This window comes from Myxine glutinosa, chromosome 1 (genome assembly GCF_964187855.1).
Source record: "Myxine glutinosa chromosome 1, kmMyxGlut1.1, whole genome shotgun sequence".
NCBI classification, from domain to species: Eukaryota; Metazoa; Chordata; class Myxini; order Myxiniformes; family Myxinidae; genus Myxine; species Myxine glutinosa.
This window is the reverse complement of record NC_136261.1, coordinates 31,404,958-31,422,544: the sequence shown is the minus strand read 5'-3', so window position 1 is coordinate 31,422,544 and position 17,587 is coordinate 31,404,958. Positions and strand designations below refer to the sequence as shown.

The 17,587-nt window shown below is 43.6% G+C and overlaps 1 protein-coding gene across 1 annotated transcript in view; it reads right to left on the bottom strand.

Moving 5' to 3' along the window:
- LOC137419146 (voltage-dependent T-type calcium channel subunit alpha-1G) overlaps nt 1-17,587 on the bottom strand; it is a 640,444-nt gene that overhangs the window by 404,333 nt on the left and 218,524 nt on the right. The window contains 1 exon segment of the mRNA XM_078768309.1: nt 9,200-9,311. Coding sequence (XP_078624435.1) covers nt 9,200-9,311 — 112 coding nt within the window.

Below are 17,587 nucleotides of genomic sequence, written 5' to 3'. Positions count from 1 at the left end.
CGTTTTTGTATCGATTTTGTGCGATATGAATTAAATGTCTTTGAAACAGCTGTGAAACGTCTCTCCACAACCCTTCCGTAACCGATTGGAGCAGTTTATTGCCGCACAAAACGAGATCCGCGAAGCGAGTTGGTCGAGTCGTGCTGACCAAGATGGCGACACGGCGGCTTCACTTTTCACGGAGTATGAGCGTTCTATATATTTTCAATTCAGTGCGCCCGTGATTTGTGGCATAGACATGACCATTGGGCCTTCACGGTGTAATTTGTGTGAGGCTTTTGTCCGAGTGAGCTTGAGTCGAGAGGGCGAATGTACGGGTTGGAAATGTACGGGTCTCCCTTCCCCCGCCCGGCAACGCTGGTACTGGAGGACGTCACAGGATCGGTGAGTCTCCAAAATCCGCTTCGTGCTGTTGCGAATATGCAGGACTATGTCCGATTGTTGTGCTGCTCTCCGACCATGAGAACTGCAACGTCATTGTTGACTGGCCATCCCCTTCCCTCCCCCTTCCCCCTCCCCCCTCCATCCCCCCTTCCCTTCCCCCTCCACCCTACCCCTCCCCTCCTCCCCTCCCCCTCCCCCCTCCCCTTCTCCCCTCCCCCTCCATTTTCCCCCTCCCCCTTCCCCCTCCCTTTTCCCCCTCCCCCTTCCCCCTCCCCCTCCCTTTTCCCCCTCCCCCTTCCCCCTCCCCCCTCCATCCCCCCTTCCCTTCCCCCTCCACCCTACCCCTCCCCTTCTCCCCTCCCCTTCTCCCCTCCCCCTCCATTTTCCCCCTCCCCCTTCCCCCTCCCCCTCCCTTTTCCCCCTCCCCCACCCCCTCCCTTTCCCATTCCCTCCCCCCTCCCCCTCCCCCTTCCCCCTCCCCCATCCCCCCTCCCCCCTCCCTTCCCCCTCCACCCTACCCCCTCCACCCTACACCCTCCCCTTCTCCCCTCCCCCTCCCTTTTCCCCCTCCCCCTCCATTTTCCCCCTCCCCTCCCCCACCCTTCTCCCCTCCCCCCTCTTCTCCCCCCCCCCGTTCCCCTCCCCTCCCCCGCCCAGCAATGCCGGGTACTTCTGCCGGGTCCCCCTTCCCCCCTCCCCCTGCTCCCTGCCCCCTCCCCCCTCCCACCCCCTCCCCTCCCCACTCCCACCCCCTCCCCCCTCCCACCCCCTTCCTCTCCCCCCTCCCATCCCTCACCCTCCCATCCCTCACCCTCCCCATCCCTCACCCTCCCCATCCCCTCCTCTTCCCTCTCCCCTCCCCCCTCCCCCCTTCCCCCTTCCCCCTCCCCCCTCCGGCCCCTCCCCCTCCCCTCCCCCCTCTGGCCCCTCCCCCTCCCCTCCCCCCTCCCCCTCCCCTCCCCCCTCCCCCCTTCCCTTCCCCCCCTCCCCCCCCCTTCCCCCTCCCCATTCCCCCCTTCCCCCCTCCCCTCCCCCTCCCTCCTCCCCTCCCCCCTCCCATCCCTCACCCGCCCCATCCCCCCCTCTTCTCCCCTCTCCCCCTCCCACTCTTCTCCCCTCCCCCCCGTTCCCCTCCCCTCCCCTTCCCCCTCCCCTCCCCCGCCCGGCAATGCCGGGTACTTCTGCTAGTCATTTATATATTAGACATTTTCTAGATTATTCTCCATCATCATTTATATATTCATCATTTTCTCGATTATTCCACATCATCATTTATATATTCATGATTTTCTAGATTATTCCACATCATCATTTAAATATTAGTCATTTTCTAGATTATTCTACATCATCATTTATATATTAGACATTTTCGAGATTATTCTACATCATCATTTATATATTAGTCATTTTCTAGATTACTCTGCATCATCATTTATATATTAGTCATTTTCTAGATTATTCTGAATCATCATTTATATATTAGTCATTTTCTAGATTATTCTGAATCATCATTTAAATATTAGTCATTTTCTAGATTATTCTACATCATCATTTATACATTCATGATTTTCTAGATTATTCTACATCATCATTTATATATTAGACATTTTCTAGATTATTCTGAATCATCATTTAAATATTAGTCATTTTCTAGATTATTCTACATCATCATTAATATATACATGATTTTCTACATTATTCTACATCATCATTTATATATTAGACATTTTCGAGATTATTCTACATCATCATTTAAATATTAGACATTTTCTATATTATTCTGCATCATCATTTATATATTAGACATTTTCGAGATTATTCCACATCATCATTTAAATATTAGACATTTTCTAGATTATTCTGCATCATCGTTTGTATATTATTCATTTTCTAGATGATTCCACATCATCATTTATACAGACTTGGCATTTAATATGGAATATTTTTTTTTTCTTGATGGGTTTACTTTCTTAACTCAGTATATCAATCTGGTGAGTTTCTTTTGCACTTTGGTGATTTATTTGTTAAAAGAACCATGTCACTGATTGTCTGTCGCAGCAAGAAGTCAACAACAGGATTATATCACAGGTGGCGTGGCAAAATGTACAGACAGGTGCATTTGATGATTGGCTTCACAGTCGGGTATACAAGGGTTGTTGCATTCTGTATTAGTGGAAAACAACTGCTGCACGTCTCCAAAAGTTATTGCCGCTTCCTCTGGAGATGGTCCGTCAACTCGACAATGCTGTTTGTCATGTAGTGGTGGCTTTACGAAATTACGGCATGAAACAGCGTGCTATTGCTCGGCAGTATGGCACCACTCAAGGTCACGTGTCAAGGATCCTGAAACGACATGCTCAGAGGGATGTCCCAACTCCAATACCGCGGCCAGGACGTCCCCGCAGAACCACAAGGAGGGATGATCGCCAGCTGCACCAGTTAGTCCGCAATGGCCGTACCAAGTCAGCTAATCGGCTTAGGGCTGAGTGGCAGCAACTGACAAATGTGCCTGTATCCAGAAGGCTAGTCAACCAACGACTGGTTTAAGAAGGCTATCGTGCCAGGCGTCCCCTTAGAAAGCCACGCCTGACCAGACAACACCGCCAGCGCTGATCGCAGTGGGCCAGAGAGCACCATCAATGGCAGCCAGGACACTGGAATCACGTCATCTTCAGTGACGAGTCTAGATTTCTGGTCTATCGTCAAGGTGGCCACGTCCGAGTGTGCAGACAAGTGCATGAAGCCTACAACAAAGATTGTATAGTGCCAAGAGTCCAAGCTGGAGGTGGTGGGGTGACCGTTTGGGCTGCTTTTCATGCAGGGGGCAAAACTGACCTGGTTGTTCTGAATGGAAACCTGAACCAGTTCAAGTACAGGGCCATTCTGGAAGAAGCATTGCTTCCATTTGCTCGTGCAGCCTTTCGAGGAAACTTTGTCTTCCAAGATGACAATGCACGGCCTCATCATGCTCGCATGATCCAACACTTTCTTGCTGACCGTGGTGTAGAGCATATGGAGTAGCCTGCCATGTCCCCGGATATGAATCCGATAGAGAACTTGTGGGCAGAATTAACGCGTCAAATCGACCACTTGGACCAGCAGCCGACCTCTGTGCGTGAATTGCAGCAGGCTAATGTCACTGCATGGCAAGCGATTCCTGTCCAAACCTTGGCAAATCTCGTGAACAGCATGCCTCATTGCCTCAATGTGTACGTGCTCTTCTGAATGCTCGTGGGGGTTCCACGAAGTACTGAACTGTAATTTTACTGTCCGTAATCCCAGTCGTAATTTAACTTTTGTTTTTGTTGAAATTTTTTTGGCTAATGTGCAAAATAAAGAGATACTTCTGGAAAACGTACAGAAGTTTAACACAGTACTGTCCATGTATGAGTTCGATATCAGTTTAAATCACTTTCAAGGATCAATTTATTTGTTTCGAAATGTCAAATGTGGTTTTTGTTTCTTTTAAAGGTCACATTAACAAAATCTAGAATAATTTCAACATAATTCCAATGAACTTTTGGTTCTAAGACATCTTGAAAAGTAAGTTCACCCCCACAAAAAAATATTCCATATTAAATGCCAAGTCTGTATATTAGACATTATCGAGATTATTCTACATCATCATTTAAATATTAGTCATTTTCTTTGTTTGCTTACTATTCATTTCTCCTTTCCCCCCATATTCCTTTCACGGTGCAAATCAACTCCATGCGACCACCTTTGACGGTTCACCCCTCACTCAAGGTCCATTGCCTTCGACCTCTCACAATCATTTATGTCACCCCTCTATTCGTATTACCGCCTCCTGACTCTAGATTGATGCTTCACACCTCTCATTGCGTTCATGCGTTTGTTTACATCACCTCTTCCCCTCCTGTATAGTCCTCCCAATCGATCGTTTACATATTTTGGAGGCTTTTGTTGTCTAGATCCCTGAAGGTTGTGTTAAGAAGCTGAGTAATATATGCAAAGTACCGTAGGTGTTAATGCAATACAGGAAAATATTAAAAGATGCACATACAACAGGTGTGATTGTCTTAAGTAAATGTTTCGTTACACACTCTTGGAAAGGCAAAACAGCAGGCTTTTGTGGAAAATAGGAAGCAGGTGAATGTGTTTGTTGACGGGCAGCAAATTTTTTTTTTTTTCATCTTCAGAAGCCTTGATGCAATTTTATGGAAGCAACACTGTCAGTTGCTCATACTGTGGAGATGAATTACTAACAATGATTACAGTGAAAAATTGCCAAATCGGTGTCCTTTCACAAGTCGTGAGCAAAGCCAAGCTGAGTGAGATTGGTTTGTGTGGTGATGTTATTTGGAAGAAATGAGTTTTATTATGTGATTATTCCACTGTGCAAGATAATGTTTGTGTGTGTGTGTGTGTGTGTGTGTGTGTGTGTGTGTGTGTGTGTGTGTGTGTGTGTGTGCGTGTGTGTGTCGTTGGTCGTTTTCTTCATTTGCGGGTTTCAGGTGGTTGAACAGAGTCCTCCAAGGACCCAAGGTATACATCTCTGCTTCGGTAAGTGATCATGATTCATGGACTAATTTGTGGTTTTCTTATTCTCAAAGTTTTGTTCAGAGGGATATTTTAAGGATCGTCCCCGAGCCTCGGACAGCTTCGAACTGCAGTTTGGTTGTCGTAATATTCCCAAGAATGATTTTCAATATCTACGAAAGGTTCTTCGTCTTCTTTTATCATTCCCGTTGTTGCATTTATCACTGGTACGATTTTTTTTTTTTTTTTTGTATACAAGATCGAGCCTCGTGAAAGAGCGAACATTAATCACACAAAAAATCAAACAGACACATAAAACATATAATAAGGGGAGCGGTAGACAAGATGGGGAGACAAGGGGAAGCACACAAACACAACATTTGAGTCGGGACATCGAGAGATCTGTGGGAGGGAGAGGGTTTGGGGGGAGAAGGCGTGGGAAGGGGGGGAGGGTGGCAGAAGTATAAAACACAAGGACACTGCAACGACTTTCAGGAAAGAAGTTGGTATTTCAAAAGAGTGGATCTGGGGTGAATTAGCGGGGGTAGAAAAGAACAAGGTTTTGGATGGGGGAGGATAAGTGATGGTGGTGAACAGCTGTTTTAGAGACCTGGAAGGAGGAGTGGGATTGAAGAGAGTGAGGGAGTTTATTCCAGAGGCGGGAGAAAAGAGGAGTGAAGGAGTGAAGGTGAGCAGAGACTCTTGATTTTGGCAGTTTAAGCATAAGAGGGTTGTTGGCAGACCTTGTGCGACCTGTAGAAATATTTGGAGGACAGAGCACAGAGAGAGCTGGGGGGGCAAGGCCAGAGAGGAGTCGGTAGAAGACAGAAAGACCACCAACCTGCCTGCGGTGAGTGAGTGAAAGGCTCTCGGAGTTAGCTTCATCGCGGGAGATTCCAATGATTCTGAAAGCTTTGGTTTCAACAGAGTGAAACCGAGCTCGGTGTGAGGCAGGAGCACCGGCCCAGAGGGGGGAACAGTATTCCATTGAGCTGCGGATGAAAGCCTTGTATGTGGAGAGGAGCTCAGGTGTGCCAAGGAAGGACTTCGCACGACGGAGGATGCCCAGTCGGTGAATGGCTTTGGAGGCCAGCTTAGAAATGTGGTTTTCCCAGGAAAGATCATGGCAGATAGCGAGACCCAAAAGCTTGAGTGACAGAACTTCTTGGAGAGGATTGTTCAGAAAGTGGATGGGAGGGTTGTCCAGTCAGTCTTTTCAGAGAGACATATTGAGAGTGTGAGATTTGTCAGGATTGAAAGACATGTTCCACTTGTTTGACCAGTCTGTGATTTTGTCCGGGTCTGCAGAGAGTGAGGAGGCAGACTGCCGATCTCAGGGATGAGGAATGGAGCGGCAGAGAGTGGAGTCATCAGCAAAATGATAGAGAGGGATTTTCAAGAGAGTCAGAGAGATCATTGATGAAGACCAGGAAAAGCACAGGGTCCAGAACACTGCCTTGGGGAACTCCAGCCTGAACAGGAAGGGGAGATGAGAGAAACCCATTCAGGGCCACACGTTGACTACAACTAGAGAGGAAGTCCACAAGCCATGCGTGGATATTTCCATGGATACCATAAAAGGAGAGTTTGGTGAGCAGAGCGGGGTGCCAGACCGTATTGAAGGCACGTGATATGTCAAGGGAGACATCTCTAATTTCCTGTTTGGCATTGAGGACCTCCATCCATTGTTGAGACAGCAGAAGCAGCATGTCCATTGTCCAGAGTAGAGTGACCTGGTCTGAAACCATTTTGATGTTCTTCAGCTCACAAGATCTTTTGACTTCATTTTTGAGATCCTCGTATTTGGTCATTTTCTTGATTTCTGCATTGCTTATCCGAAAATTGCTGGGTATAGACTATAGAAACATCAATTAGCAATGCCATCTTTTATTTTTTGTACCTAAGTCATTGGGTTTCTTTTTTTTACCCAAGTCAGTCATTTTTGTACTTGTCCAGTCACAATGCTTTGTTTTCGATGTTCATGCTCGATGCAAACATCAGGTCATATATGAGCGTCACTTCCTTGTTTTCAATGATCACTTTTGCTTCATGTTCCCATGAGTTTTGTGGAACTGAGATATTGAATTATTACCCTGCGCTGACGAAGCGAAAAGCGGGGTTAAGCATTCAGGTACGTACGTATGTGTGCCATGTCTCCATTTAAAAAAAACATTTCTTGGCAACCGTTGGTCCGTTTGACATGACATTTTCACCTTAGGAGCGCCTCCTCCTTTAGAATATTTTAATGACAATCATGACGTCATAGGTCATGTGGTACAGGCGCCATCTTGGAAAAACCGAAAAATGTTGCACCTCTATATCTCCACAACCGCTGCATGGAAAAAATTGAAACATGGCTCATTGTAAAGAACTCCATATGGGGAATAGGTGTTGTGAACAATGACGTCATTGGTGCCATAATTATGACGTAATAATTCGACAGGAATAATGCTTAGTCTGATCAGTTTTAAATGTATCGAGCATGATCTATGCAACAATTATATTGGAGAATATAAATTTATGATGTCATTGCTCACGTGGTCTGGCAGGCATATTGGATCAAAGAAAAAAAATGTTCAAAAATAGAAGAGTTGGCTCGCATCAAGTTGACTGCACAGGGTAAGTATTCTATGAATACCATCTACTTTTTAGATGTGCCAATGGGTCAACAAACGTTTGATTAGATATTTGTTTTTTTAATCTCAATACTTTGATGTGCATTTGTGTGTACAGCTGTTCTGACACTTGTTTTTTTTTTTACATCCCAATAGGAGATGACTCGTGCTTTCTTTTTCTACCATGAAGAATCAACAGCTGTCTGATTGAATCCGTCCCACCATCTTCTTAAAGCCATTCGTGTGGTGTCCTTGGTCTTGGGTCTTTATAATTATTCGTTTTCCATCCCAGTTGAGCTGATCTCTTCTCGGCCATTCCAAAGAGCCTTCTTTGTAGACACCCAATCTGTCCAACACATTTTTTTTATACCTTCCTGCTCTTTTGTCGTTCTCCTAGTTGTCGGCATATATTTGTTGATATTTCGGTTTATGTTCTTCTTTTGTCTTTTTACAATCATTGGGGCTGTACTTGTTATTGTTTCGGTTTCTTGTGACATCTTCCCTTCGCACCTGTTTTGGGAAATTCTTTGCAATGTGGGATGGGGATACCTTCTCTGACTTGCTGTCTTCATGTTTGCTTACAAATTGGATTTTGAAGTCTGTTGAGCTTTTCACATACTCAGCCAATCTTGCAGTTGTCATTCCTATGCACTTGGTTGACCATCGGGCTGCTACTTACTTGTCTCAGCAGGAATATTCTCAGGATGCATTGATTTTTGAAGAACAATTTGTGGATAGTGAGTTTCCTTGTTTTGATATCTATTTTATTGATTTCTGCTTGTAGCCAGTTTATTATTCCGCAACTGTATGGTAACACTGGTACTGCAAGTTGGTTTATGACTTTGATTTTGTTTCTTGGGGAGGAGGTATGTTTTCAGGATCTAACTCGTTTTATGCAGGTTTTTTTTTTTTTTACGCAGACTGTGGCTACTGGATGCATTATTGCTGGGAGTGTGGCTGTACCACTGTTGCAGTGCCCTCTGTTTCCAGTAAGCTGGCACTCATTTTGCTAACTCATTGGAAGGATGACAGACTGAGTTTACCGACCTGTTATTTAACAGCACGATGGGGGCTCAAACTCAAGACCCTAAGATCTTAAGCTCAGCCACCTTAACTGTTAAGCCAACACCAGACTTTTGTACGCAGGTATTATTACCCCTGCCACCAAAGGTGAAATGGAGGTTATGTTTTCACCCCTGTGTGTGTGTCTGTTTGTCCGTTTGTTTTTTTCCGTTTGTGAACAAAATATCTCAAAAAGTTGTGGACGGATTCGGACGAAATTTGGCAGAGATGTGGCATATGTGACAAGGACGAAATGATTAGATTTTGGTGAAGATCCGGATTCGGATCCGGCTACTAGAATTTTTTAAGTGATTCTTCACCATTGGGAGATCGGGCCAAAACTATACATAGGAGGATATCTCAAAAAGTTGTGGACGGATTTGGCCGAAACTTGGTGGCGAGGTTGGGTTTTCTGACAAGGACAATACGATTCGATTTTGGTGAAGATCTGAATATGTATATGGATATGAGAATTATTTCAGTTTTTTTAAGAAGAAACGATTAAAACGATTCGGTAAGGGATCACGGTTCATGGACCAAGCTATTCGACTTTTTCAGAGTTTTTGTTCCGTGTGTGTGTGTGTGTGTGTGTGTGTGTGTGTGTGTGTGTGTGTGTGTACGTGCGTGTGAAGTCTCACCTGAAGGATCTCACAGCGTCGAGAAGTGCAGGTGATATCCTCGCAGGGTCGAAACATTCCAAGTGTGACGCAGTTCAGTAGAATGACCAACATACTGAGACGTTCAAACCATGTGTCACATGGTCAAGGAAGCAACGTAAAATGCTAGAGGGCATTGCTTTATTCTCATTGTGGAAAGTTTAACATTGCATATCAATAATTTATTATTTTTCATCGCACTTTCATTGAAAAAATATATATATTTCACATCTGCCATCATTTGTTTCCATTTCTAAGGTGTTTTCAAACCACTTTCTCACCTGCCTACAGTTCCCAAAGATGTCACCAATCTACGAGTACGTGCGCACAGTATCAGCGGCCATGTTGGAAGGCAATTAACATTTACACAGGAAGATAGATAGGGTGATGATGGCAAATGATATGTGTGGCATTGCTTCGTCATTGGAAGGGGATGCAAGAAAGCAAGATGCATCTAAAGTATCTACAAACTGTGATTCTAGCCACGAGCCATGTGAAAAATGTCAAATTGTTATCATCTAGGAACTACGGAACATAAGAACTGTCACTATTAAAAGTCGGAAATGCACTCATTCACAAAGTACCCTTTCAGCACCTAGTCCATGAAATCGCACAGCATTTCAAGGATGACTTGTGCTTCCAGGGCTCCGCTGTGATGGTGCTGCGGGAGGGAAGTGAAGACTGCATCTTCTGTTTGCTTGATGCCAGCATAGACTAGCTGCCGAGCCTGGTTTTGAATCCAAACCCAACTTTAAACTGTCATCTTAGTGTTTAGCAGGTAGATTGATGTCATCTTTGTGTGTGTGCTGGCCTTGGACGGATGTTAAACTGGGTGTCCTTTCTGCGAGCATTAGTGGGTGGCCATTAAAGGTCCCATGGTGTCTTCGCGAAGATTTCGTGAAAATATTGCCGGCACCCTGAACAAATTGCAAATACCTGCTCCAACTTTAGAGGGGCACTTTTAGAGGGACAGCACCCTGTACTGTCTTTGTCTTTCCCTCGCGGTCCCCATGTGCTGTCTTTGTCTTTCCCTCGTGGTCCCCCTGTGCTGTCTTTCCCTCGCAAATACCTGCACCAATGGTACTGCCACACTTCTGCAAGAACTGAAGCTACCTGCAGTGATGTTTTGCATTAAAAAAATAAGAAGAAGAAAGCCATGTGTACTCCTGAGAAGTAGAGCGGGCTATACCACACACCTTTTGATAATGAGGTTCAGGTTTTCCATTTTAAAAATCTTATTGAACTCCCAATAAATAATGGTCAGTATCAGCTTCAAATATTTCATTCAGATTCACAATTAACACCAAAGGTATAAAAAAAAACACCTTTAGAGGCCATTTTTCCCCGCAAAGCGGGGGTTGGCCTTTTTCGGGAACCATGGTTGTTGTTGTTTTTTTGGTCCCCTTTTTGAAGCAATGTTTTACGGCCGGATGCCCTTCCTGACGCCAACCCTTTTTGCCGCCTTTAACGACAAACAGGGATTTACCAGTGAACTGGTACTCAATTAGCCGACCTCGGAAGGAATGATCAGGCTGAGTCAACCCCCCTGGCGTTAATTCAGCGATCGACCGGGATTCGAACCCAGGATCCTAGGTATCCTAAGCCGGCACCCTAGCCGCTAGCCCAACACCAGGGATACGGAGCCCAACACCAGGGTTAGCCCAACACCAACCAAAGGTATAATTGACCTTAAAATATTACTTTGGCACACTTAAATTCAATTTGGCTCTGGATGTGGAATAGCCCAATTTACTTATCATGAGGGGCTCACTTGTTCTTTAAAGTTAATGGTTCAAGCAGTTTCAAGCTGCGTTCCCATTAATAGTCATAAAGATAGCTCCACTTTATTGTTTTTTTTGCCATACAATTGCAGTCCCCTGTGGCATCGCTTACGATGTCATCAAGACCAGGTAAAGTCTGTAAATTGTATGTCCATAAATTGCGCAAATTCATCTATCTATAATTCCAGTAATCTCTGTGTGTTTGTTTGTTTGTACGTTTGTACGTTTGTTTGTCTGTGACCGCTGTTTCTCGACAACCACGGGTCCGATATACTTTAAACTTGCCAGGTATATTGCTGGGGACCCGAGGATGTGCCTTTTCAAGGTTTTAAATTAATCGGACAAGTACTTACCGAGCTATGGCGATTTAGCCGTTCGCCGTTCGCTTTGGCGTTGCGAATGGACCAAACCATTGCATGTAAATAGAGGGGGGGGGTTCTGTGGTCGTTGCGAATGGACCAAACCATTCATGTAAATAGAGGGGGGGGGGGGGTTCTGTGGTCGTTACTGCCACGTGGTTTCAAAGTTTTTTTTTGCTGTTGTTGTTTGCACGCATGTTTTTTTGCACCCACGTACGGGCACGCCCTAGGATGTTTACACACACACACCCCTACACAAATTTTTTTTTTTTTTTTTTTTTGGCAAGGAACGGGCACCCACGTACGGGCACGTCCTAGCTTATATATAGTACGGGCATGCCCTAGTTGTACTAAAGCTCAAAAATGATCTTGTGTGCACATTTTATGAAGACTCATGATATTAGGAGGCAAAACAAAAAATACATGCGACTTCATATCATATCTTCCGACTGATTAAAAAAAACCAAAATGTAGGGCTGGCGATCGGACATCGGTGATGGTTCACAGTGGAGCAAACTCGTAATATTAGCCAATTTGTACCATTTGAAGTTCTACACATTTTGCCCCCAAATGGTTCATTATATCATTGAAATTAAATAACGGGGAAATTAAATAATGGAAAAATTAAATAACTGAGAATTGAAAAATATTTTATTAATTGAAAATTTGAAAATTAAAATTAAAAAAATGGAAGTCTTTTTTCAGGTCATGGAATGGAATGGAAGTCTTGTTCGGTCAATCTTTTGAGACTGCCACTGGTAACATGTATCCCAGTGCTACCTGCCACATGATCGAGTTGCTGGCGACTAAACAGACACCGCTTCCTGGCTTTGCTAGTGGGGAGTGTGACGATGCCACCCTGCCAGGACCAAAAACAACACCTGGTAAAGGCGGATGAGATCCCGTCGAGAACCAATGGCCATCCAGTAAGGAAATGGTGTCTACGAAAAAACACCCATCTGGTTTGGACCATATTCATACCAAAGACTTTAAAAATGGTATGTGCTGCTTCCTTGCTTGAAAAGGATAGAGCATGGACAATCCCCATTGGTTGGCATCCATGTGGAGGAGGAAATTCCTATTGAGGAAATACCACGCTAAGTACTGTGCGAAAAGCGGCACCATTGTTATGATGTCGTCGCTGGTACCCAGAGTATCCCGGGAAGTGAGGTTAATGGTGGCACTCCCCCAAGCTCAGTGGCTGCGTTAAGTGTTTGTCTTGTCAGTATGTCCTTGTGTGTGTGTGTGTGTGTGTGTGTGTGTGTGTGTGTTTGTGTGCGTGCATCAGCTTTATTACCTGCCTTAGCCCATGTATACATTTTTTTAAAGGAAATTAAATAATTGAAAATGTGGGGAAATTAAATAATTGAAACAAATTACATTGAAAAAATAATAATTAAAAAATAAAGTGAAAAATTAAATAATGGAAAAAGTAAATAATTGAGAATTTTAAATTACGAGTACACCCGCTCACTCCGGGAGCAGCAGGAAGGTTCATTCCTCTTTGGGGTATATAATATAGATTACAGTCAATCTATGGTCGGGTCTCAAGAACATTGGGTGTGTGTTCATTTACCAAGTTTCTTGTGGAGAGATCGCCAAGTGGTTTAAACATCGAGCAAGCACTCCATTCAAAACCGTTAAGGAACGGCTGGCTTGGCAAGCGCTAGCTATCTCCTTGGCAAATGAGCACAACCCAGGCTTCCTCCCTTTCAGTTTCATGTTAAACAGCAGGAGCGAGTTTCAAAAGTTCGCTACAAAAACGCCACGGTAGTGGCAGAAAGGGTCATGTTATTAACCCAACCCTTGTTGGGTATATAGAGTGCAGTAGATCTTCGCTCAATTCTGCAAATAAAACTTACCTCACAGATGTCGGGGTTCCTCCAAATTTATTTGTTTGGTGTTATAAACAGCATTAGCGACTGTTAAAAAAGCTAATCATACATGTTTGTGATGTATAATATTTTGACCGGGAGAAGCTGTTGGGCCTCAGCTCCCACGAAAACACCATGATAAGCTATTTATAAACGTTGACTCGTTTATAAATTTTATAAACGTTGACGTTTGTTCAAGGAGGAAAAACCCCTTGGGGAGGTGAGATATTATTGGTCTTAATATTGTTTTGTAATAACATTAATATTATGCTATTATCGTTAGTTTTGTTATTAGAAGTGCCCTTATAAAACGCCACGATAAACCTAACTTAACATTGATATACACCTCAACACACAACCCCATTGACAGCAATGGTGGGGAAAATCCGCTCTGGGGAAAAAAAAACCCTTGGGGAGGGGGGCAAATGAATGCGCTACAACCTTCATTGTGTAACCCTTAGTCATCCTGTCAAGTTTGTTAGGGTTGAGATTTGATAAGTAACATCAGAATGTATCGCGGTCAAAAAATTATCAGACAGACAGACAGACACCAAATTGTGTATTTTAGTATTATTTTAAAAATTGAAAATTGTAAAAGAAAAAAGAAATGATGGAAATTTTAAAAATGGAAATTCAATAATTGAAAATGGTGAAAAATTAAATAACTGGAAAAAATAGTTTTAAAAAATAGATAATTAAAAATGAAATAATTGAAAAATTAACGAATTAAAATAATTTTTAAAAACATTGAAAATTTTAAATAATTCAAGATTAAATAATTGGAAATTGGGGGGAAATAAAATAATTTAAAATTTAAAATTAAATAACCAAACAATTAAATAATGGAAAATGTATTCTTCAAAAAGCGTGATATCACCTTCACCAAAACTAAACACTCAATGCATCATTGCAGGAAGCATAAAAACATGCGACTGTGTGTCGAGTCAGTTTGTTTGTTTCATGGACTAGATGCTGAAGTAGAACGAACAATTGCACAAATGGTCTGGTTTACAGTACACTATAGTATTGTGCATTGAAACAGCATGACAACGGTTATTGTCAACTAAACAGATCCAAATAGGTTCAAAGCAGACACAGCTTGTTCACTGTGCCAGTTGGACAAGCAATCATGGCAAGGAAACATTTAATTTTCCTTTCTCTCACGCTTTTGCATGACATTTGTTTACTGCCTACATGGCCATGTGTATTCCATCCAATTCATTTGTTGGTCAATGCATTTGCTCACCACGACCACGATCACAAACACCACCTCCATCAACGTTGTTATCATCTCATTTGAGTCCTAGTTACCTCCGTCACCGAAGGTGGACCGAGGTTATGTTTTCACCCCTGTCTGTTTGTCTGTTTGTGAAGAAGATATCTCAAAAAGTTGTGGACGGATTTGGACAAAATTTGGCAGAGAGGTAGCGTGTGTGACAAGGACGAAATGATTCAATTTTGGTGAGGATCTGAGTGTGGATTCGGATATGAGAATTGTTTAATCTTTTAAGTGATTCTTCACCATTGGGAGATCGGGCCAAAAACGATAAAAAGCAGGATATCTCAAAACGTTGTGGACAGATTTGGGCAAAATTTGGCAGAGAGGTAGCGTATGTGACAAGGACGAAATGATTCAATTTTGGTGAGGATCTGAATGTGGATTCGGATATGAGAATTATTTAATTTTTAAGTGATTCTTCACCTTTGGGAGATCGGGCCAAAAACGATAAAAAGCAGGATATCTTTAAAAGTTGTGGACGGATGATTTTGATTAAATGTGATTCTGTATTGTGATTTTCTGGTCTACGCTGGGATACAAAACGTCAACTGTCCACCTGGCGGAGGTATGCTATCTACTGAGTGCCGTTATAGTTTTTTCTGCGTTCGTTTGTTACTCTTTCACGGCCGAAACCATTGCCAGGAAATGCTCAACAGGCCAGGAAGCCACAACACCCTAAACCCCGGACAGTCCTGGGTAGCCCCTGCTAATATATTAATAATAACTAGCCGAAACCCGTGGAACATCCACGGAAGGGAGGATGTGGTGTATGGATAGAGTGTACCATTATGGATGGCAAAGGGGATTTGCTTGTCCGAGTAAGAGTTAGGAAGAAAGACGAGAATGAAGAGTGCGTATATGAACAACGATCGCCGACACCGGCACAAATGCATGCTCTGGATTGTCCACTTAGTGGATGGCTTGCTTTCGCCTTTGCCTGTCCAATCAGCGGACGGCTTGCTTCGCCTTCGCCCAGCAGACGCCAATACGATGGCGTCGTATCGGCAGTTAATCGGATGCTTTTGGGCCCCAACGTCGGCTAATTCAGATTTTTCGAGTATGGCTGTATGTGATAAACAAAGAGTGCGGTTCGTAGATCGTAAATCCATTAGTGCCGTGGGCATCGGGTCACTGGGTGCGGCGTAAAAGGGATAACAAAGTCGAGTCCTTATGCTATTATTATATAGACTAGCCGAAACCCGTGGAACATCCACGGAAGGGAGGATGTGGTGTATGGATAGAGTGTACCATTATGGATGGCATTGGGGATTTGCTTGTCCGAGTAAGAGTTAGGAAGAAGGATGAGAATGAAGAGTGCGTATATGAACAACGATCGCCGACACCGGCACAAATGCATGCTCTGGATTGTCCACTCAGTGGACGGCTTGCTTTCGCCTTCGCCTGTCCAATCAGCGGACGGCTTGCTTCGCCTTCGCCCAGCAGATGCCAATACGATGGCGTCGTAAGATGGCGTCGTATCGGCAGTTAATCGGATGCTTTTGGGCCCCAACGTCGGCTAATTCAGATTTTTCGAGTATGGCTGTACGTGATAAACAAAGAGTGCGGTTCGTAAATCGTAAATCCATTAGTGCCGTGGGCATCGTGTCACTGGGTGCGGCATAAAAGGGATAACAAAGTCGAGTCCTTACGCTATTATTATATAGATACATCTTGAAGCAATGGAAACATATATAATAGTACACAGAAGGAGCACAAACAACAACAACCATAGCCATGATGACAGCAGCAATAACAACAATAACTATGTGTTATAAAAGATCCTTTTTCACGTGTTTCACTTAATTTTACATCCTCATTAAGACTCACAGATAGATATGCAATATGTACGAAATAGGCAAGTCCACTTCAGAGAATGTTTCAGCCATAAATGAGATGATTTGGGGCAAAAATGTATTGTGTGCCTGGAATAAGGATTGTTACTTGGAATGGCTCAACAAGCTTCTGAAAGAAGCCAAAAATACTTGCAAAAAATACCTGCAAGAAAGTGCTGAACCTCTGCACTACAAAAGACTTGGAGAATTTTTCAGCCCACCGAACTGGCACCTGCTCGTCGTGAAAACCTCCAACCATGTGGGTCGGTACAGGGCCTGAGTGGATGGGCTTGTGCTGCACAAACCACCGATAGATTGCTACCAGTGAACGAACTGTGTATCTGGATTAGATGCATCTGAACAACGATGGAAAGGTCCACCAAAGATCTGATGCAAGAATAAGGCGCCATAATCCACGGTCATCGTGCGAAAAACAAATGCTATTTATTTAAATGACATTTATTTCAATAAATTTAAAGAAATTCAAGATATTGACGTCATATTTGGTATACATTTAGCTTCTTCATTCCTTAATGCTCCTAAAAATTTTCAGAATTTTTGAATGAATAGTTTCTTTTCTATAATTTATTTAGTAATGTGTAATACAGAAATTTCAGGTGTAAGTACAGGTAAGTGGGGTGTGTATATTTGAGACACCATAAAAACTTTAAAAACGAAAACTAAAATTGACACCCACGTTTTTGTCCCCCGTCGCACTGCGGAGCGAAAGGGGGACTATGGTTTTCCCCTCCGTCCGTGTGTGCGTCCGTCCGTGCATGCGGGCGTGCGTGCGCGAAGGACCGAATTCTAATTTGGTGTGTGGGTGCAACCCACGTCAAAATCCAAGATGTCCGCCACCATGTATGTCTGAACCTTGTGAGTGGAATATCTTGAAAAATAAGCGAAGTACCAACTCCTAATCCAGTGTGTGGGTGTATCTACGCATAAGGGAGAACGCCATTGAAAATTGGGTCGTCACGTCAAAATCCAAGATGGCCGCCACCATATATATGTCTGAACATTGTGAGCGAAATATCTTGAAAAATAAGCGAAGTACCAACTTCTAATCTGGTGTGTGGGTGTATATAAGCATAAGGAAGAACGCTATTGAAAATTGGGTCGCCACGTCAAAATCCAAGATGGCCGCCACCATATATATGTCTGAACCTTGTGAGCGAAATACCTTGAAAAATAAGCGAACTACTAACTTCTTATCTGGTGTGTGGGTGTATCTACGCATAAGGA